Source organism: Brachyistius frenatus, unplaced genomic scaffold (genome assembly GCF_029030835.1).
Source record: "Brachyistius frenatus isolate BFR_SWC_R1_liver_20210118 unplaced genomic scaffold, ASM2903083v1 Contig_9, whole genome shotgun sequence".
In the NCBI taxonomy this organism is placed as follows: domain Eukaryota; kingdom Metazoa; phylum Chordata; class Actinopteri; family Embiotocidae; genus Brachyistius; species Brachyistius frenatus.
Window position 1 is genome coordinate 238,914 of NW_027210608.1, and position 23,533 is coordinate 262,446.

General features: G+C 43.5%; 1 protein-coding gene across 2 annotated transcripts in view; it reads left to right on the top strand.

The window, feature by feature from the left end:
* Positions 1-5,153: 5,153 nt before the first annotated feature.
* Positions 5,154-23,533, top strand: part of cdh8 (cadherin 8) — a 95,165-nt gene continuing 76,785 nt past the window's right edge. For both annotated transcript variants that reach the window (XM_069690283.1, XM_069690284.1), the window contains exons 1-2: positions 5,154-5,555; positions 7,570-8,100. In XM_069690283.1, coding sequence (XP_069546384.1) covers positions 7,843-8,100 — 258 coding nt within the window. In that variant the 5' untranslated portion in view covers positions 5,154-5,555; positions 7,570-7,842. The remainder of the gene's footprint in view (positions 5,556-7,569; positions 8,101-23,533) is intronic.

Here is a 23,533-nt window from a genome sequence, read left to right on the forward strand (position 1 = left end):
ACTGAGTCATTGTTAAAAAAAAAAAAAAAAAAAAGGCTGCTATTTACACTCTAATTCACCGTTTTGATGAGGTGGAAAGAAAAGGTTGATTCAGGTTTTTTTAGATCTCACTCTGCCTGCTGATACGGATAAGGAGGCTTGTTGTATTTCAAAATTCTCACAGTTGTCTCGTCCATTGAGCCTCAGGTTGTTCATGTTGGCCTTATATGGAGCTCCCACTCACTTACATTAATACAAAAAGAAAAGAAAAATAATAGCTATAAGGTTTAAGGGGTTAAAATGATTATTTTTTTATTTTTCAACTGAGAACCCAAAAGAACCTCTAGGTTTCTGAGAAGAGTCAGTATTTCCACAATCACAAGCAGTCGCTGGTCAGAAAACATGCAACACGCTGTCGTTTTTCTTGTTCAGACATTTTCCCTTGAAGGCATCTTTCCCAAAGTGGGAAAATATTTCACAGCATTTGCCATGGATGAGCTTGGCCAGTCATGAGCCAATTGGAGCTGTCAAGATGCAGCTAGTGCATAGCTGTGGGGTGTGTGTGTGTGTGTGTGTGTGTGTGTGTGTGTGTGTGTGTGTGTGTGTGTGTGTGTGTGTGTGTGTGTGTGTGTGTGTGTGTGTGTGTGTGTGTGTGTGTGTGTGTGTGTGTGTGTGTGTGTGTGTGTGTGTGTGTCTGTGTCTGTGTGGAGGGGGGTTGAGAGAGGTGTCTTACTCGCAACAACAGCAATGAAGTCAAGTAAAGCAAGGAAACGAAGGAACATTGCGTTTAGGTTAACTGGCCTCGGGCTGGATGCTGTTTCAAGGTGGACTGCTCATCTCGATGAGTAATAGATGTTGAGTCGCTAACTTGGCCAGATTAGCCGGGGCAGCGGTGGTGGGGCGTCTGGTTTAACAGACTCATACACTCAGAGGCGAGAGCGGTGTGACTATCCGTGAGAGTGGGCAAGCTGTGTGCTTTAAATGATTGGACAGTGACTAAAATAATACAAGCAAATCTAAATGAAGCAACACACTCACAAATAATCCCTGTGGTGGTGCCTCGTTGTGCAGAGCCTCGGCGGTGGAAATCGGCAGCACACACTGCAACGGCTCTGTGATTAATCCCACTGACAAAGCAGTAACTAATGATCGATTGAGGACGCCTGAGTTCTAAAGACCATTTCCCCTTCACTTACTTTGCCTTTTTCAAAGTCATCTGATATTTTGATCACTGGCAAGGGCCATGTCAGTGGAATTAATCACTAATTTAAAGCTGGAATATTTTCATTTGCACAAAACTCAGCTCACAGAGGGAGATTTTGAATGATTAGTGAGATTCAGATTCGCATGCTGTCAATTTGGCTTCAGCCTTCACCGCTGTAGTAGGTAACTTTGACCAAAGCAGTAAAACAAAAACATACTTTTTGTCATGTGCTGTAAGTGTCTCTGTGCGCTGACAGCAGGGCATGAGGCTGATGATCTGTGATCAAACTCAGCCTCCTCTGGCGCCTCCTACTGCTCCTGCAGCGGTCTGCTGGGATCAACAACCAACCACAACCCTGACGGACTGTCAATCATTCCCCCCCCCTACACACACACACACACACACACACACACACACACACACACACACACACACACACACACACACACACACACACACCCTCCAGAGGCTCTGACTCGGTCAAGCTCAATAACTTTAGTGAGCGGGATGTCGGACATACAACCAGCTGAAAAAAACACAAAGTAGAGAAAACAGAAGAAGACCAATGAAGAGAAAGATTTATAAGATAAATATGAACGTTGTCAGACGAGCCGTGATAAAACCAGTATAAACGTGCACATGTCTGCTCGACATGTGGTGCTCGACATGTGGTGGTCACCCTGCTTGGTCCATGTGGTGGTCACCCTGCTTGGTCACCCTGCTTGGTCCATGTGGTGGTCACCCTGCTTGGTCACCCTGCTTGGTCACCCTGCTTGGTCACCCTGCTTGGTCACCCTGCTTGGTCCATGTGGTGGTCACCCTGCTTGGTCACCCTGCTTGGTCCATGTGGTGGTCACCCTGCTTGGTCACCATGTTTGTCTGGTTCTCCAGAGTTTACAACAGTCTGCAGCACGTGTTACTGCGATGTAGCGGTCGGCTAACGGCGCTAATGCTACCGGTCAGCTCGTTTAGTCCGGAAGGTGCAGAGGACGTGTCTCCAAGAGACGTCCAGCCAGTCCTATCGGTCTCTCCTGATATGTGTGCGTCTTGCGCTCCCGCAGCTAAACGCTCTCAGAAGCGGCTTACTGCTCCTTCAGCGGATATCGCGAACGTTTCTGATCTCAAACATCTGCGCATGCTCGTTCTTTGACCGCGCAGATACTGTCGGAGACTTTTCATGTGGAAAAATACAAAGATATATTTCTGCTTCATGTTGGCTGCAGTGTTGACGTTACACAGCAGTAATGTGCAGCCTCGGTAGCTGTGGTCACTTCCACAGTGTGGACTGGTGCAGCCTCTTCAAATGCAGTCTGTGGTTTACAATATGTATGTTTGGATTATGTTTGGCCTAGACAATTGTATTTCTACACCTTTAAGTAAATGGTTTGTGTCACTTGATTCAAAATGACCACTGATGTTAGTAGATTGTATTTTAGACTGTGGTCAGCTGGTTGACCTCTCAGCTACACCACTGCCTTCCTTGTTACTGAAAACTGGAAGAGGCACACTGATGTATTAAAACACAAGCAAGGCCAAATTCTGACATTAATCAGGGTTAGTTTAACAAAGTATTTTTCCTTAAAGATGAACCTTTATGATCATTCATAAATCAAACTGCGATCACATTCCCAATTCTGTCTGCTCGTTCCACAGGTCAGAAGTCACCACAGAGGGAGGATGAGGAATCCTGACTTCCAGTATCGTAGTTTATGTTGCATTATGCCTCTGCAACCACTTTACGTTGTTTTATTCTTAAGCAAAATAAAGTTTGACAATATTTCTCAAGTGTTGTTATGACTTGTCTTTGATCATCTACTTAGACATTGCTTTTCAGACATTGCCTGTCTAGTATTTACCCAGTGATTGTAATTTCTCCAACTGTTCTATACTGTTTTAAATTGTCCAAAACATATTTGTATAAATAATACAAAAGGAATACATTTGTGTTTTACATTCATATAATAACTATAACTATAATCTAATCATTTTAGAAACCACACTTCATTGGAGAGATATAAAAAAAATAAAAAAAATAATCTGTTTTCAGTTTTGCACAACCCTCAAAGTATTGACACTTTACAGCGGTGACAGCAGCTATATCCTCCATCAGGATCTGTGGAGCTCACATCTGGCAGCAGGTAACAGCTGGCTGATGATGTCATGTTCGATGTCAGGATGAGGTCACTGGACAAACGTTGCTCCAACACTGCCTGACAGAAAGGCGGGACTGAGAGTTGTATTCCTTCAAATTCTGAGGTTAACTCCACTCTCCTCTCAAAGTTACCTACTACAGCTTTAAATAATGCGCTGTGAATAACAGCAATGCTGATTTTATGACAGTGTATATTTTTATGTTAAGCATTAATTACGGCTTGTGCTTTGAAGTGTGACACTGCGTTGTACTGGGTGGTGACAGAAAGAGAGGAAGACTGCATCTAGGAAATACTAGCATCAGTTACTGTAATGTGCTTTTTCCCTTTTTTTTATATTTACTTTAATATTTACGCTGATTTTAAATGAAGTGAACTCAGCAGTTATTTTTTATAGATCTCTCTACATGTATCCGGTATGCTCCGTGTGTCCGTCAATGAAATCCTCATTCATATCGAGAAAGAGAAACATTGCTCAACATTTACAGCCTAATGCATTATGCAGCAGAAGCTTTTAAAAAAGATGATTGGAGAATTCCCATCTGAAATGCAGCTGCAACATCAAAGCATGAGTGGGAGGAAAATTAAATGGTACAGAAATAAATAATAGTAGACTTGATGTCTTTGCTAATTGGGATCTCTGGCACTTGGGTCAAAAGGCCGCACCAGCTATAGCCTGAGTGGAACAATTGTGTTGTGTTGAGGTGGTAAGGTACAACAACATGTCTTGCTCTCAGACAAACTCTCTCGGCAAAGATTGTTTTACTGTTGTTTTATTGCTTTCCTGTATCTATAAATGCTGCTGTAGCGGAGCAAATTTTTCCCCTTGTGGGATTAATAAAGTATCTATCTATCTATCTATCTATCTATCTATCTATCTATCTATCTATCTATCTATCTATCTATCTATCTATCTATCTATCTATCTATCTATCTATCTATCTATCTATCTATCTATCTATCTATCTATCTATCTATCTATCTATCTATCTATCTATCTATCTATCTATCTATCTATCTATCTATCTATCTATCTATCTTATCAGTGGAACAAAAGGATGCCAAGGAAGTGTTTATGGGTTCAAATGAGTTTCACCAAGACATTCTCACAGGTGTAAACACACACACAAAATATGAAATCAAATAAATAATTCATTGTCAGACACTATACCGGCAAACATTTCCCGCTACACTAGTAGAGCCCCTCCCCCTCCCCCCCAAGGCCTGCTTGGCTGCTGCCAAGTAGCCGCACAAACACTAGAGGGCTCTCTTTATGGACAGCAGCATGGCCCCCTCTGCTGTCACTCATACACTCTGCTGCACTCACACACATACACTCACAGCCATGCAATGATGAGCATGAACTTTTCTCTTAACTGTCTTCATATGTGTTACATTCTCCCCCTTTCCCCTGTCTTTTGTTTAACTGGACTTTACTTTTATCATCATTACTAATATGTTGTCATTAATATAATTGCATTTAAAAGACATGTAACCATAGAACTGTAAGTGTATGTGCTGGAAAATGAAGTCAGCCTGGATGGATAGAACAGCTCTGTATTGCGCCAGCAGGGCCACAGTGTGTGTGTCCATCTGTTCACTGCTTAACCCTATCAAATGACAGTGTAAATGAGCAGGCTCGGCTTCGTTTCACTGGCCGCCTGGCCTATTCCATTTCACTATTAACCGAGTGAAGCGAGAGCCAACTCGTGCGTCGCCGCCTCCATTAAAAAAAAAAAAAAAAAAAAAAGAGTTAGAGAAAAAGAGAGAATAAAGGCAAAATGCAGTAATAAGAACATTTTGCCTGCACACACCGATGCGATATCTACAGCTGTTGGTGGCAATGTGAGACGATAACCTTTGCGCTCCGTGCCTGGGCAGAGCGGCATGCATTCATTTGCGCGCCTGTTGACCCGACTCCTCATCAACCCAATGAGCGCAGCGGAGGGGAGGCTCTCTTCGCCACCGTGCATCTCTCCTCCATCTCCTCCTCACTTTTCCAGTCGGCCAGCAAGCCTGTCGGAGCTCTTAACTACAACCCCAACACTGTCACTCCGCATTGACAAACTGCAGGAAGGATTTCTAGCCTCTCGCCTCCCCGCGCTTTGCTCATTTTCACACGAATGACACCATTGGAGTGTTTGGCGTATTTTGAAGGGGAGAAACAAAACAAAAAAGAAAACGGTGAAATAATGCAGCAGGAAAGGATGCAAGTCTCTCTAGTAAGTACAATCCGCCACCGTGACATGAACACCTAACAGGTCTTGTGCATTGGTGTTTTGTGGAGAGGTTGAGCAGGAGTTCTCACTGCCGCTCTCTTCATCGCGGGGGCTTCCGTGCAATTTACCCGGCACTTGCAGGCGCGAGAGCGGGAGCGACAGAGCAAGAGTAGAGAAAGATATGCAACTTCGGCTATCCTTTTTTATTCACATTTCATGTGCCTCTGTCGCGGTATAAGTCGGTCCTATGGGGCCAGTATGTGGCTTATTTGCCGTAAATTGGAGTGCGTATGCGCTCTACGGTGGCACAGTTGATGCACTGAGACGGACTGATTGGAAACATTGTCTCATCAAAGGCTGAAACTTCAGAGAGAGGGCGAATTTGGGCAATCGGGGTACGTGCTGCAGACTATTGCAGAGGCGTAAAGGCAAGTAGTAGCTCCAAAGTTTGTGGGTTTCAGTGTTTTTTTTACTCGGTGACTGGAACAAAAATGAAAATGAATCGCTCCTGAATGTGGATTTCCTACCTTGGACAGCTCCTCCGCTGCCGGCGCTCGGCTTGCGGCTGAGCTGTCTGGACCGGCTGCTTTCTGGCAGGGAGCTCTCCAACCCCGTGGTGCTGAAACCACTTGCTCAGTCACGCACCACCGCGACTCAAAATGCTCAAGAAAGGAGGAAAAAAAAAATCATACATTCATGTCAGTTATTTACACTTAATTTATATTCTTACAATCATTTTGTATTTTAAAAGCTTTCTGTTCTCCTTTTACTCGTTTTCACTTGGATATATATATTTTATTAACCTGGTCCCGCATCTTCTGGTCTCCAGGTCGGTGTCACAGTAACTCGGATGTCTCCCCACTTTATGAAATTGCAGTTGGCTTCAGGTGGAATTCGTTACAGCTTATTGTCCTTGGAAATGCGCTGCTGTAACCACGGAACATACGGCCACAGTGACACACTGTGTGCAGCAAAAAAAAGTTACCAGAACTAACACTGACACTGTGCCGAAAGCAAGCCGTTCGGTACTGCGATAGCGTGTTCACTTGCGTCAGTTTTTATCTGAAGACAACTCAAAGCCAACCCTTTGTGTCTGTCTGTTTTTTGTTGTTTTTTTACATTCTGTTGGAACACTGCATATCAGACCGAGCGGCTGAAAGAGTTGTTCAAACCTGAACTGTTTCTGATTAAAGGGCAACATTTACATTAGGCGACATCCTTTCTATCATATATTAGAGCGGTGTCACCCTGTTGTAATTCTTTTGTTTTGTGTGTTTGTTTGATTACAGTTTGTTAAAAAACAACGTTATGCTCGCTTATCAGAAAACAGCAGTTCCAGTGTGACATGTAACACTTTTGATTCATTGAATACATCTGCCTCTAAATACCTTCACAATTATCTCATCTGGTTTCCTTTGATATCAGTGAGCTGCAGCGCTGTTGACACGGCTCACCTGCAGTCAGCCTCTCTATCTAAACCTGGCAGTATTGCATGCACACATGCACAGATGTTGAATATATTTTATCTTAGCCTTTAACAATTTATAACCTGGAATCAATTGTCAAAACATTAATCATAAGGAACATGTCATTGCTCAAAATCTTTCTAGCCTAATCCCCAGAACAACAGATTAAAGCAGAGCAATCTGATATCGTGGGCTCAATAGCCCCAGAGTATAGGCATACCTATTTGTGGTTTAGTTGGAGCAGGATAATATGAAAACACGATTGGATTAAAGGGTCATGGCTGCTACAGATGGATCATTTGTAATGACGAACTGACATATTGACTTCCTATCGTAAAATGAGAATTTCCTTCCTGTTTAAAAAAAAAAAAAATCCTTCTTTCATGTTTTTTGCTTCGAGACAGATTTTTCTTCTGCCTCTCATTCTGATTTTTTTCAAATGTTTATTTGACTCCACTTTGTTATTCCTACCTCCCCCTTTCTTCCCCAGCTCCTGTCAACTCATCACACGAGTCAGAGAAAACTAACAAACTGTGATTGCTTCCTTACAGGTCTCCCCTTCGGAATAATGCCAAATGGATGCTGTGCTGAGAGCCTCACCCGCTCACCAACTGCTATGGAGGCATGCCAAGCCATGCGAGTGACCTTTATCACACCATGAATGGAAGCTCCGCCGTTCAAAGAGGACACAAGTAACCTTTTCTTGTTATCTAAGAAGGAGCTGTTGATCTGAGGAGAGGAGGAGAGGAGGAAGGGATAGAACAAGAGACGCAGAGAGAAGAGTCTCGTAAAACAAACAAACAAACAAAACACACGACGACAGGATGCCAAAGCGGTCCGAGGAGATGCTCAAGGATCTGTGGATGTCCTTGCTGCTGGTGTGGATTACTTGTGTTCCGTGCGTGTCTATGACTCCTGTCATAGGCCAGTCCAAAAGTACACAAACTGGTGGGTCCGCAGTGGTGGCGAGCGGTCTTGGCGAAGGACAAAGATTACTGAGCCGTGCCAAGAGAGGATGGGTTTGGAATCAAATGTTTGTGCTGGAGGAATTTTCTGGACCAGATCCAATTCTAGTTGGCAGGGTGAGTGCTGTGATTGTCAGCATTATATTAAGCTCGCTTATCGTGTGGAAACATTAATTCGGCCATTTGAATGCTCCCTCCATTTTTTTGTTTTGTTCTTCCCATGGGCAGTGGGAGGGTTTTGGTTGTCAAGGGGAAACAGAGATACGGGGACAAGCGAGAGAGATGGGGGGGAGGGGTGGGGTCACCGATTGCTCATGGAAATAATTAAACCCCCATCAAATAATGGTGGCACATTTTTTGCTTTTGCATTTGTACGTCCTTGAAATCCAGGATGCTGTGTTAGTCTCATGCAGCAAACACAGATAATTTGGTTGTATCAGTTATTTACACAAAAAGTTACATGAGAAGAATGTCTTCCTTTTTTCTTATTTTTAATCTTCCGTTTCACTCTGTAAAGACATGTGCGAGGGATTGTGCCCAACACAGCGAAGAGAGGACTATTTTAGTTACGGTTAGATTTTTTTGCATTGCGGCTCTGTAATGAACAGAACTGCGGGCTAATCCTGCGGCTGAAGGGCCACCTGCTCCCTGGCCTGTGTGGAAGTGTCGGGCAGGTTTCAGGGGAGTGGAAGGCTGCTGGCCAGCCCGGCCAAAGCAGCTTGTTCACAGCTCATTGCTGGGATACACCTGGGGAGAGTCAGCCTGGCAGCCACGCTCACATCCCTCCCTCTGAATATCACCCAGCCACTCTGGCATGGACAGAAATACAGGCCATCGAGCATAATATTTGATCTTGTTCAGTAATAGCTTTTGCAAACAGTTTATCAGCGCCTAATATTTGATGATGGCTTGGTACGCCTTTCTTGTTCATGATGTTTTGCCATTGTAGTGCATTGAAATATTTTTTTGAACTACTCAGACATGGCAGCTGACAAAACTGCAGCAAAAATCTGGTTACATTTTTTATGCACAGGAAAAATAAATTACTTGTGGTCCAATAAATCCTTTTAATTTCACTCCCCCTTGTTGTTTTTTCCCCCTCGTATCCGGAGTCTTGTCATATGGCAGCATCAATTAAACATTTGCCACCATGCGGGATTTGCACCTGTGTTTTCTAAATACCATACGAACACAAAAATGCTGTTAAGTGATGCATTAATTTTTCAGGCGAGTCAATTAGGCAGCCTCTGCTGGATTCGACAATGGCTGCTCATCAAAATGCTGAAACAAACAATCGCTCACCGGGGCCACGGTGACCATACGTGAGCTTGAACTCTAAAGGTTAGGTCGCAGCTGTGAGATGCTGAGCATCAAAGATTTGACATTTCACCTGGCAAACTGTTATATAGTCATTGATAGTTAAGCTGATTTTTAAAACAGGAAAAAAAAAGAAAAGACAAAGGATAAATTTAATGAGGACAAATGTGTGAAGAACACGGTTGTTATTTCAGTTCCATGCTTACACTCCGTTTTGCTCTGGATGCTGTGATGTGTGCCCCCTGGCCCGAGTGTGAAATGTTCTGCACATTGTCAAGAGAGGATTGGTGGCACAAAATCAAGTTGTGTTCCCAGTTCATGAAGGATGCGTTCTCTCAAGGCCTCAGCTAATGCTTTGCAAACTTGACTGTAGGATAGGTTAGTCATAGGTATCACCGTCCTCCTGTTGAAGGACAGTGTGAGGATTTCACGGCGGGGCAGGAGGAGGTGTGGGGGGGGCATCTCTGGGCGAAGAAGAACGCGGCGAGCCTTTTGCAAGGCGATGATGATGGGTTGCGTTCACTGCAAGGTTAAGTGCTCATGAGTATGCCTGGCAGAGCCAAGATAAGTCCTATGTTCAACCAAGATGGCACCGCGTCGGTTTAAGACCATAAATCTCTCGTCCTTTCAGATCCTCCGTCTCCTTTTCTTCCCCTTTCTCTGTGTTTCTCACACTTAATTAAAAAATGAATCAAATGGGTGGGAGGTGGGATTCAAATGGGTCATACAGCTGTCTGTGTTTTTTGCTCAATTTCCTCTGCTGCGTGTGAGGCCGTCTCTGTCTGTGGTTGTGGACCGATTATCAAGAAAGTCCAGGCCAAGATTGGACCCTTTCCATGCCATATTTAATTTTTTTTTTTTTTTTGTATTATTGCTTCTGCACTCGGAGGTTTAATTATACCATCGTCCCAATCTTTGTCTGCGACCGGACTCGATGACACCGACGTCGGGAATGAGAGTGAGAGATAGTGTTTGTGGCAGAGATTGTGCCATCGATTTTTAACGGCGTGTCATCCACTGTGTTCTCTCTCAGCAGGGACTATTAGCATAAACGCAGGCAAGGTGGGGGTGAGGGGTGGGGGTGTGGGGGTGGAAGTGTGGAAGAGTGAGAAGGACAGCCACAAGGCGTGACAGCCCCCCCTTCCCTTTTCCTGTTCTTCTTCAGCGCATCGTTTCTTGACATTGTGATTCACTGAGCGGCGCGTTCGTCAGCCCCCGTCAGTCCTGTTGGTGTCGGGGAGGCAGACATGCAGTACCTGTTAAAGTGAAGCAGGGGAGACAGCTGTGAAAGCTTGTTGCTCGGCTGTAGCTTAAAACGAACACAGCGTTGGAAGGGATTTTAGGATTACTCATCATGAGCCAGGAACGGTTCAGAAATATCCCGTCATTAAGAATAGAAAAAGGCAAATGGAGTGTGAAGGTAGATAGGCTTGAACATATCGTTCATATGGAACGAGCTCAGAGACGCACGTTTGCTCATTGTTGACAAAGAGAGAGAGATAGCAATACCACTTAAAGCGAGAAAAGACTCTCATGTAGACCATTGGACGACAAGTAGAGGGTAATTTTAGGCAAAGCAGCTCTTGATTTACCATTTCAGCACCACAATGGAAAAGCCGAGCCTGGGTTTTTAAATTAAATACGAGTTCTGTAGAATATAATGCTGTAATTATGTTGAGGGCTCCAAACCGTCAGACATGTTTTCCCACCACTTTGCCTCTTCAATCAAAGCTACTTCAATTATTCAAACATACAACGAAGCAACTCAATTACAGCAGGCCATTAAAGGCAAAACATCACCTTAGAACAAAAGACAAACAGTGAACAAATTGCTGTGTTTTCACCAAAGAGATATCAGAATGTGTTTTCTTTGTAGCGTGAGGCAGATTGATGACAGTTTGTGCTGGAACATCTCACGGCCTCAGACTTAACTTCCCTTTACTTTCAGCCAGTTGTTTCACATATGGTGTGATAGGATTGCCAATGATGGATTCCAGTGCTGAATTGTGGTGTAGCTGTGGCAAATTGACTGATTCCCTCATCCCGTTGTCCAACGCTTTCATCCACCACAGCATTGTGTGTGTTTTCGCACAAAGAGAATTGATAATAAAACATTAATATTCATCAATTCAGGTTGAACTGCGAGATTGCAAGGACAGACAGTGATACAGAGAGAAAAAAAAAAAGGCTTTGATTACTGATTCAGCAAAGAGAACGGATATGTTCGTGAGAAAAGAAAAACAAAATATCTTTGTCTTTCTTCGCGTATGTTCTAGAGGAAGAAAACACAAGCTTTATTCTTGCAAACAAGCTGTTTGACACGATTCCCAACAAAAAAGGCCGCAGCAGTATCAGATTGGAGGTGTAACGTAAGTCTGCCGGCCGTTTGGCCGGAAGCAAAGGTGAGAGTCCGTAGCTGCGGTGCCCCCCGAAACTGAAGACCCTTTTTCTAGTGCTGACTTGTTTGAAACGGTTCAATCTTTCCCTCTTGTTTTCCCCTTTGGACAAACATTCAGCTGAAACTGATAAAATATACCAGCTCCAATTCAACGGTTCAGTGTGTTCTTTGGAAAAGCAGGTGCCCCAAGTATGTATTTATTTATTTACTGCGTTGTGTATCTGATAAAGTGAAATTTCTATGGTTGAGATTTGAGTTTTTCTTTAAATTGTTGCCTCTGTTTACCAGCTCGATATGAACCTGAATGCAGCGTCTTTATCTTGCGTAGTTTTCTAAATTCAATTCAGACCTTTTTGTTGCTTTTGTTGCTCTCTGCACTTTGGACTGGTAGTACAAGATGTGGGACATCAGTCTATAAATACTGATGCAAGCTACTTCTGCTCAGCTGGATTGCCTCTCTCTGTCTCTGGCCCCCACCTCCACCTCCGCCCCTCGCTCTTTCTCTTTCTTTCTTTCTCTCTCTATCTTTCTCTCTGTGACGGGGTGATTATGGAGAGAGTGACTCTTGAGCCCGAATAAGCTTGCCTCCAGGGCTGATGGGGTGTGGTACAATGACATTGTCAAAATTTCTCCAAGTGTTTGGCTTTGGCGATGAGGCAGTGAGGCAAAGCTAAGGCGAGATTGAGTCCTGAATGCGATGCAGCCTGAGACTCTCCCTGGTCCTGCTGGCCGCCGCTTTACAACAGATCAAAGGCTGATCCGGCTTCTTGACCGAGTGGTGCCGGTCTGGCCTCTGATTAACGACGATCTCCCGCCTTTATCTACATTTGCTAAGGCTCCAACAGTTGAGCGGATACGTGGCTATGCCTGTGATTGATGGATGAGGAGTGGGAGTTAATGAGAATATTAGCCGAATTATTGCCAGTGATTGATAGCCATTATGACACATAAATTATAAGCATTGGCTCAGATATAATAAATTCTGAAATATAGCCCAAATTAGACACAGGTTCCAGTGCCATAGTGAGAGGGTTGATACGAAAAGCTGTCAGTAAATCCAGGAAAGGAAAGCCCATCAATGTTTGTTGGAATTCATTCCATTGCATTTGGTTTTCTCACACCCACAACAGCTCCTGGAACACAGCTTTGTAATCTCTCTTCAGGCAGCTCCACACACATCCGTATTGAGCTGCAGTCGAGCAGCAGCTCCTCTGTCTCCCAGCCCTTAGATCTCCATTGCCTCCTCATGTGTAATTTCCAGAAAAAGACAACAACAGCACACTAACATCCCTCTGTCCGCCGCTTCGTCCACCTTTTCCCCGCTCTGCTGCCACACTCCTCTGTTTCCCCGGGTCTCACCTGTACAGTATATCACTAATGCTAGCAGGGCCATTATATCAATGGGCCATGGTCACAGTCTCCCTCTTCCTCTCCAATCTCTCTCTCTGTCTGTCCCTCCTGGTCTGTAATAAAACACTGGGCCCAGCGGTGGCTCTGATAGAGCTGTGGGATCACATTAGTGCTGCCCTCCAAGAGCTTGACAGGTTGTCTATGGCTTTGTATCGTCATCCTGGTTCCCATTAACAAGCTGCGTATGTGTGTGTCGTACAGCGGTCCGTTCGGGAGTGTTGACTAAAATGAGATGAGCGGACGCAAAGGCTCGGATGGAGTATATTTAGACGCGAGGGTTGTGTGTGCAACGGTAAACACAGTGTGTCCGTGAAGCTTTATAGCCGCCGCATCTTCGCAAACATTTGCCGAGGTGTCAGCGTGGTCATATTTATGACAGATACCTCTCTAAACTGCACTCTATGTGCTATGAGCAGAAATTGCAGGCTGAAATCTATGTTTTACATTTACAGGTGACCTCATCCTCACTGGTATTATTACTTTCCCGGCGCGTTGGCATTGCGTGTATCTTAAACGTTACTGCCAAGTACTTATTTTTACCAGCCGACCTGAAGTATCTCTCACTCTGTTCCCCTCTTCATGTCTTTCTAAACACAGCCATACTTGTAAACATGGAGCTCATAATGTCCTGTCCTTCGTCTCGCATGTGTTTTAAATCACATACCGTGTGTTTTTTCCTTGTGTATTTTCATAAAGGAGCTGAAATCATGTTTCAGTTCAGTGTATCATAAGAAGGCACACGGCGCGTCTCATCCGTGATCCCTGGAAGCTCTCCTGTGTACACGCATCAGCTGCAATAATAGTTTAACAGGAAAGCACATTCATTCGCACGGCTTCAGAGTCCCTGAGCAAAATAACAAGCTTGCTGCTATCACTCACATCTGTGGCTCGGCATGATTAAATCCATGTTGTACAGTGAGCAGCTCGTGCGGGGGCCACTTCCCCGAAGCTTCTACATCAGTGCTAATTCATGGCAAATGTCCCCTTTATGGTTTCACCTTGAACTGCCTCCCCGCGATTAACTCGCTCCCGTGTCAGTGTTTGTCAGTCAGCGGTGTCTAACTCCTCCAACGGAAACCCAGAGAAGCCCCGTCCTCTCATTAAGTCCAAATCTCACCCACCCCAGCCCTCTCTTAACCGCCTCCCCCCCCCCCTCTCATCTCCTCCTGCCTCCCTCACACTGCCTGGCTCTCTGGGCTTGGCCTGTGGTGGCTGTGCGGAGGTGGAGCGCTTAGCGGGCTAAATCATCTGGCACTTTTCCTTGAACTTTGCTCTAACTAATTTATAGGAATTAAAGCGCTTCACCTTGGCCTGGCTGGTGCATTGTCTTGTCTAAATTAGTCTTGTTTCTTCTCAAAATGGGAGAGTTTCTGCTCTGTTTGGATTACATCATTTTCTTTTTTCAAAGCATCAAGAGATGCATTTGCAATTTAACAGACTTTCACCATCATGGCCTTTGCCTTGTGCTGACATTTAAATGATTGTTGATTTCTTAAACAAAACACCGACCCGTGTATAATTATATTTTAAACAGGCAGAAAAAAGATGACTAAATTAAGGCAACAAGTAAGCAGAAGGATGTTGGACACTGCCTACTTATGAATCGGTGTTGTGTTTTCAAGTCAAATCACCGGCCAAGCATTAGTAGCAGTAAATGAGGTTACAATTATTCAAATCTGATTATTCAAATCAAAGATTATGATTATCTGAAACCTGCTAATTGGCCCTTGCTTCTGACATAGTCGTTGCGGGCATGAGCCACGGCAGCAGCGGTAGTCGCTAAAGATTCCTGCTTCCTGTGCCAGTGTGCTCTTGTGTGCTCGATGTTTGGCTCAACTCCCCAGGCAGCTCCTCTCCTATGGATAGATCCCAGTGTATGTGAAATGCTGCAGGCAGCTGCAGGCGGCTTATCCCTGCGCCTCTGCTCCCGTACACGTCCCATCAGCCAAACTGGGACTGCCGGAGTAATCTTGTTAAGAATGGATGTTGTTATTGTGTGACTGGATGTGCATTTGGCTTCACGGTTAGCTGGGAGCACACGTGGGCTGGAGCCAGAGAGACAATGGGGAGGGAGTTTTGGAAGTGTTGGGGGGGAGGGAGGTGCATATTTCTGGCACTTAGAAGATGACAGTCCTCAACCCTTCTCCTCCGCCTCCTTAGTTCTCTTCCTCGCTTCTCTTCCTCTCTCGTCCCTATCCTCCTCACCTGCCTCACACAACATAATAACAACAAAGCGGCCTCAATAAACAGTGGAGGTGACATTTACTTGAAGATCGGTGTCTTCACCTATTATGGGTATTAAAGATGATGATTATCATCACTGCCTTAGTGGAAGGCACAGGGTTGCTCACCTCAATCACAAACTTGACAATAAAAAAAATAAAAATAAAAAAATACACAGGGAGAATCAATGGCTCCATCCTTTTTGCACTCTTCTCTCTCTCAATGCAACCCTAACTCTGGTATCTGGGTGCCAACAGACTGTGGCTTTGACCTTTCTCACAAATGAATTATTTCGGTTTAATGATCCCTTCTGCAGAAAGAACAAAAAGATAGCTGAAATAATAGCCAAGGGAGGCGAGGGGGAACGTAAAAGGGCAGCACCCACACCTCCCTCCCCCTCATGCTTTATTCTCCAAACCTTACTCACACTCTACCTGCGAACACACCTGTTTCCCTCCAACAATCCCTCTTCTATGTGTTTGTGTCTCTAAGGTGTGTGTGATACATCAACCCCGCGCTGTATAAATCAGCTGTCGTAAAGAAAGAATACCCTGGATGTAACGAAGCAGGTGGTGACGACGGAAACAAATGCTCCTTTGTGTGCGTGAAAGTGACACTTTGGATATTTTTTCTTTCCTCCTCCAATGTTTGATTAAGTCTCCGTTTTTTTTTCTTTCTGTCAGATTAGATGAAAATACAAAAAAATGTGTGTGTGTGTGGGGGAGGGGGGGGTGCATAAAAAATTCAAAACGTTATAATATAAAATCCAGATGAATCATGAATGCTTAATGGGAATCGTGCAGGATGTTGAACGTCTTCTCGAAGAATCCTGGCGTACGAGCGTCATCTGCCCGCGTGCACAACGAAGGACACGGCGCGCTACGGGGCCGCCCTTAGCTGCTCTCTCTCGATGGCAGCAGAACGAGGTGTTGAGGGACAATGAATAGAGGATGCCAGAAACATGTGAAAAGCTTTTAAGGACTAGAGGCCTTCTGTTACTGAAGTCTGGCTAATTGCCTTTATCCTAGCTGCAACTGCTTGTTGTTCCGCCCGTGGAGTGGACATGCATCGATGGGCTATCACATAAAATATTAACAAATCTCCGCTAACACCTGGCCTTCTCTATTGTGGTTTAATGAAATGCAGAGTTCGAAGAAAAACTTCTGCTATTATGAATAATAGAACATCCAATTAGTGTAACATCATCATGAGTTTAATGAAAGACTGGACTGGTGTAATGTTTGAGGAGTGTGAACATTTTGTTAAGTTATCAAAGCGTTGCAATGTAGTAGCGTTGCGGAGGTTGATTACTTATGACTTGAAAGATTAAGTGTGGAGGAATTAGTGGCATCTAGTGGTGAGGCTGCCGACTGCCACCAACTGGATACCCCTCTCTTCTCCCTCCCCTTCAAAGAGTGTAGAGAAACTCAAAAAACATGGAAGGTCCTCTTTAGGCCAGTGTTTGGTTTGTCGGTTCTGGACTGCGGTAGAAACATGGCGGTGTAACATGGCGCCATGGAAGACGACCTGCTCCCTCTAGATATGGAGGGATCATTTTAAGGTAACAAAAACACAATGAATCTTAGTTTGAGGTGGTTAATCACCAATGAAAACATATTTAAGAATATTATATTTCCACCAATAGAGCCAGCAAAATCCTACACACTGGACCTTTAAACCTTCTGGACTACTTTGATCAATGATTACAAACAAAGATTGTTCACAGGACTTGCAGCCAAACCTTTTTATTTTTTTATTTTCCATGAAGTAAAATAAATTATGATGCAATGATGCAGTTATTTAAAAAATGTCTTCAGATTTTCAAAAGAAAATAAAACCTCTTCCGTACATCATGGTAGAAAACGGGAAACCATGCTCGCTTGGCATCAGTTGACTAATATTGGATGATCAGCATTGCTAGCATGTAAGATACCCACAGTGAGCTACTGACTCTAGAACAGTGTATTGCATGGATGTTGATATAAGATGTAATTTTTCCTTTCTTTCAAAAAGCACACAGTTTGTGTCATTGTTTCCAAGGTTGCATTACCAACAGGGCAAATTAGGTTACTGCCCCTGAACCCCTGACCCAGAGCTCCAGGTTTACTCTATTCCCGTCGATATTATTTGATTAATTGCAATTTGTTAAGAATTTGTACCTCTGACAGGATGTCAACTGTCACGGGTCCAGTGTTCTCCACCTTGTGACACCACTCATACAATCTAGTTTTAAAACCTTCATAAATTTAGTTTGTATTGAGTGCATGTGTTGGAAAATTGTGTTTTATCCCCAAAAAATTGTCAGTCATTTAAAAACAGAAAGCCTCGGACAAGGCTGCATTATTCCACCACAGAACTACTGTAAGGCTGAAATCTCCTATTATATGAATATCTATGTATTATGATCATCAATTCAGTGTGTTGTTCAGTGTGTTGAATTAGTAACAAATGCCCAAATTGATATTTTCAAAGTTCATTATTTTTTCTGACCAAAAGTAAAACCCCTCAAATTTAGAATGTTTGAACAGAAAATATTCCCATTTGAGAGTATTTTTGACAGTTTTGCTCGAAATGACTTCACTGACTTTAAATCAATTATCAGAGTTATTGCCGTGTCAGATCCTGGCTGGTTAGTTTCTGGGTAAAAAAAAATTCAATGTTAAATAGGGGTTATTCGGGGCCAACAGCAAACATTTGCCCCAGGGCCCGTTAAGAGATGAATTCATCCATGGTTGTCCCTTTATAACAGTCAACATTTCAGAGGTTAACGGTTAAGTTTGTATTCCACGGGGAAAATTGAAAGCTAGGAAGCAAGGCTATCTGGCTTGGATTTATAAACTGGAATCACAGCTTTCTATCATTAGCAGTGATTTCTACTAGATTTTGGTCATGAAGAGCTGCTGAGTCATTCTTAGTTTTGTGTTCATCCCACATTATGCAAAGGAGGAGGTCTAACTAGTAATTTTAGCCAGCTTGAAGGGTTTGACTGAAGCAATTATTTTGTACTGCTCGTTCATGCAGAATTTGTATTGATCAAAATACGCAATAATATCAATCAGAAAACTGCCATATTGTAGAACACTATCAGTGCACTAAAGGGTGATTACATTTACACTTCTTTATTCCGTTTTACACAAATAAATACACAAATAAAAAGAAACATAACAGCCAATACTGATTCCTCATTCACATTTTTTTTTATTTCAATCACTACTATAAATTAGACATTACACATGTAGAAGTGATGTGGTCATAGAGGCAGCTTACAATTTTCTAAGTTTATCCCGCTCAGGAGTCACCGGGGGCTTGGCGCCTTCCCCAGTGTGCATTGGGCAAGAGGCGATAGATTGGCACCCTCTCAGGCTACCAATCTATCACAGTCGAGCACCCACACACACATTCACACTCACATTCACACCTATTCAGGCAATTTAGAATTTCCAGTTCACCTAACCTGCGTCTATGGGTGGAAACTGGAGTCCACGCAGCAACACTGTGCATCTCTTATTTGTTAATGTTAACTTTTGGTTATGTTCTTTTGGCGGTATACTAAAAAAAGAATAAAAATATGTAAAAATCAAAATAAAAGCTTCATTTGTTATTCCCTTCTGCAATTAATAATGCCATTTGAGTAATGCATTGAACTGAAAATCCCCCAAAAAACACACAATATTATCCTTTTTCTTGAAGCACTGAGCAGTGAAAACAAGAAGTAAAGACACTTTAAATCTCACAAAAACGAGGAGCAGTGTCGTGGAGGGAAACCCCCTCTGAGTCTCATGAGATGGCTCTCCTCGCCTCTAAGAAGAGGAACTGAACTCTGCCAAATGGCACAGTGCCATTTTATGCTACTTTCTGTGCTTTGTCTGCGTCATGAAGCTGCGTCGCTGCTTGCTGATGAAGACGAGAAGCAGCTGTGGTGAGGCAGTAATATTTTAATGGCTCCACAGATCTTTGAATGGTTTGTCATCGGGGGGAAACGACCTGGGCCAACCCCAAAACCATTGTAGCCTCCGTCTGGATGGAAGCAGTCGCACAGGTCCTCATTTCCTACCATCTCAATCTGTGCAGCGCTCGCAGTGTTTACAGAAGCCGGCGCCCGCTTGAACCACCACTTGCCAAGATGTGGCATGTTTATCAGCGTCTCTCTCTGCACACAGGCGCATAAACACAGATGCACATGCAAACACAAACACACATTGTCTATGTGTCTCGTTGAGTGGCCAGATAAGAAAACATGACATTATCTTTTGGCTGCGTCTGTGTACCTGTGCGCGTCCGCTCACACACACATGCGATTTTGTCAAGTGTGTCCAAACGGTGTGTGCGGAGTCAAAATGCTAATGCCTGATCTGTCTTGATGACCTTTTCTTCTTTGTTGATGCCCGGTGTTTTTATAAATATCGTGCTGATTTCCTGTGATGTGTAATTACCGCACTGCAGCAACACGCTGCCTCTTTATTAGTTTTCTGACAATGGCCTTCGTCTTCACCACTGAGTGCTGTGTGTGTGTGTGTGTGTGTGTGTGTGTGTGTGTGTGTGTGTGTGTGTGTGTGTGTGTGTGTGTGTGTGTGTGTGTGTGTGTGTGTGTGTGTGTGTGTGTGTGTGTGTGTGTGTGTGTGTGAGAGACCATTCTGTTGTCCCGTGTATACAGCCGAATCCTACAGCACACTAACACTCCACATGCTGCTGCTCACACACATCTGATCGAGACAATGGTTTAAGTGTGTGATTCTATTTATGTCAGTTATGTGCAACAATAGTCACAATATCCATAATATCCCATCTCTTATCCAGTTATTCATCTACAGGAGCTTTTCGGAAATGATCTCCAGGGATTCATAGATGGATCATATCCTGTCCAACACGCAGATGGAAATAGGATGGAGGGATTTAGCTGAGCAGATAACTGAGTGTGCCGCATTACTTCAACAAATATCACATCAGATCAAGTTAGGATTCGGATCAGGTGTTCCGAGCTGGATTTCTGCACACAATATGTGCGCTAACACTTACAATGCCAAAGCAGGAGAGAGATTCCTCTCTTTGTTGCATCACTGATGCAGAGGGAAAATTGCATGTCAAAAAAGGTCTATGTGCATGTGTAATGGGATCCTGCTCCGCACCGGCTCAGCGTTTGTCGATAAAGATCACACTCCCCAGGTTCGACTCCGGGGATTAGGGCAGAGGCCGTTTGATCTTGGTGGTTTTGCATCAAAATCACAAGTCTCCTCAATCCCGTAGCAAAGGAGCTGAGTTAGCTAATTGGGAGGTGCCGCCACACACTGGGACGGACTTACAGTGTAGGTTCATGTGGTGTCCTCAAGATGCCTTTGACAACAGTGCAATTACAGTGAAATTCAGAGTGATGTGTTAATGACGCTTCAAAGAGGAGGAGAATAGAGGAGTACTTTGAGTCACAGAGCAATTGATGCACTGTAACCGTGCTTTCAACTGGAGCTAACACACACTGCCTCAATACTGTACACATGTGAGAGCACAATGGCAACTTATCCCAATCACATCAGGCAATCAGACAGGAAACCAAACTCATCCATCATCCAATAGAAGCCGCGGTCAGCCTCGGTGTATCAAAGTGTATCCTGAAATGCTCTCCAGCTGCATTTACGGTCCCCTGAGTCCACATTGGATCTACATGCGCGTAAGCAGCCAACACAGCAAAAGCAGAGAGGGGTGTGCCAGTTACGGAACATAATTGCTACTAATGACCATTAGGAGTTTAGTTTTCATCCTCCAGGGGCCACAGAAAAGGCCTTTCGTCTTATCAGTTGATTAGAAACAAATAGACGGGGCCGGATCCTGCATATTAAGTAAACAGGGGGCTAACATGGTGTTACTCTATCAGGGAAAAGGCTAATGGAGTGACAGGAAGCTCATCTGCTGCTAATGTGTCAGCAAATGGACAACTGCTCACAAATCTCGGCTCCACTTGTCAAATATTGTGAACATTTTTTTCTCCTGCCAGTTGAAATTGTATCCGAAACCCCCCCCCCCAAAAAAAAACCAAACAAAAACAAAACACAAAAACACAAAAAAAACCCCACAAAAAAAAACCAACCAAACAACAACAACAGTGTAAAATCATTCCATCAGCCCTAGGCTTGGACTTTGTTTAGTTTCCTGCTCCGAACAGCATAATGCTGTAGACCTTTGCGCTGCTCTGTAGTAAAGGCACTTATGCTTTTCCAGCAGCAGTGTTGGCATCCAACTGTCAGCGATGGCAGCAAAGTTGTTTTTTCCTCTCAGAGGATTCATTTGCATTATGCAAATTAACAATTGATATGGATCTTCTCCCCTCCGATGAACATTTTGCACAGCAATTTACCAAGCAAGTAATTACTTATTGACAGAATGATATTACACAGGAAATTGTTGTATAAAATGGCAAACTCATCTCATTGAAATGGTGGCAAAAATAATAAGAATAAGAATAATAAAATTAGAAATCATCAGCTAAATGGACATGAGTTGTGGAGGCCTGCACTCATCACGCGCTCTTCACCACCACCTGTGGTTGCACTCTGGGCTCATGGCTTTGCATTTTAATTAATTCCAAACATTATCAAGGATACAAATTCACTGTCTCACTCCACTGCACTACGCAATGTAGTTGAGCTGCAGGAATATCAGCAATTATCCATATTGTGATGGAAAATGTATGCCCTGTTTGTGTAACCTGCATGTCACATTGTGTAGCAGCCACTGATAAAGCTTTCTTTCTTTTTTTCTGGTCTTAATGAGGTGAAACTGAAGAGTTGGAAAATGTATTAAAGTACATGATGAATCATATCAAACAACAGCAGCAATGCCTGCAGTTCAATACAGACTAAGATAAAGTGTAGATGAGGTTTCTCAACATTGTTTTTAAATACAACTTTTAGTTACGCCCATGCTCAGTTTCTTTCAACATGACTCCCTCTGTTGAATTATAAATCAAAGGCTGGATTTATAAATGCTAACACATAGTGTGCATTACTATTTTCATTTATTTTAATGGCTAGTTTTAACAAGTGCTTTATCCAGTTAAAGGCAACAAGAAAGCATCCAAAAAACAGACAGCATCACAACACTGTGACCTTTAGTAACCTTGACAAACAAGAAAAAGAAAAGTCAATAAAGCACTTACTATGACTCCAGCTCGATCTGTGGTCAGTGGGAGAAACATTAGATTTGTTTTTAACCATCTAATTCATAATGACCTATCTCACTCATATTTCCTTGTGCCTGTCCCCACCTTTGTTGCAAAAATAAATTATTTTCCAACACGTTTGCGTCAGCGCCATTCCAGCTCTAATATCGAGCATCCCGAGAGATTGGCACCTGGAGGAAAACAGAGGAGGGGAAAGAAAAAAGGGCCAGTGTGCAGCTGCATTTTCTTCCTCAGTAATCGAATCCCTCAAAAGGGGTCCATTTTTCTTCATCTCCCCAGGTCCACAGGACCTTTAAACAGACCAAGGCACCAAAAGAAGGCACCATAGAACACAATTATAATTCCAATATAGTCTTGTAAAGAAAATGTAAACAGATAGCCAGGCTGCAAAGCTGCCCCCATTTTCCCAGAAGACTGGTAATAAAGTAGAAAAGATGTAATACTGGAAGAGGCTTTTTACCCCCTGTCCTTTTCTCACTCCAGAAATTGAAAAGTGTGGCTCTGTGCGATGATGCTGGTGGAAGGGATGCTCTGAGATTTATGAAAGATTTAAAGTGGAGACAGAGCAGGGGTAGATTTTCCCAGCGGCGTTAATGTGCTTTTGCAAACGAACTTTAATGCACGAGTATTGATAAGAATAAACGGCGCTGTGCAGTGCTGGTATAGAGCCCTTCTTTCCAGTGCAGCAACTGTGCATGTTTGTGTCACCAGCTTAATTTCAGAGCCCTCCCGACTGCCAGGGGATGCAAACAAGCCACCATCCCCTCCAGAAATCGGAACAAGAGCAAATTGGTGGCAAATTTTGATTTGTAAGAGCGTGCATCTTTCCTATTGGCAAATCTTGAATTCTCAGAGCGAAACATTTTTATCCCTTTCCATACAGTAGTTTCCTCCTCTCTTGAATATTCGGTTTGTTGTGTGTTGTCTTGGGGGTAGCATTTGTTTTATGCCTGTTTTTTGTTTTTTTCCCCTCCAGTTTATTCTCCAATCATTGGAATGCAGAGAAAACAGCAATAGGCTGCTTATGATAA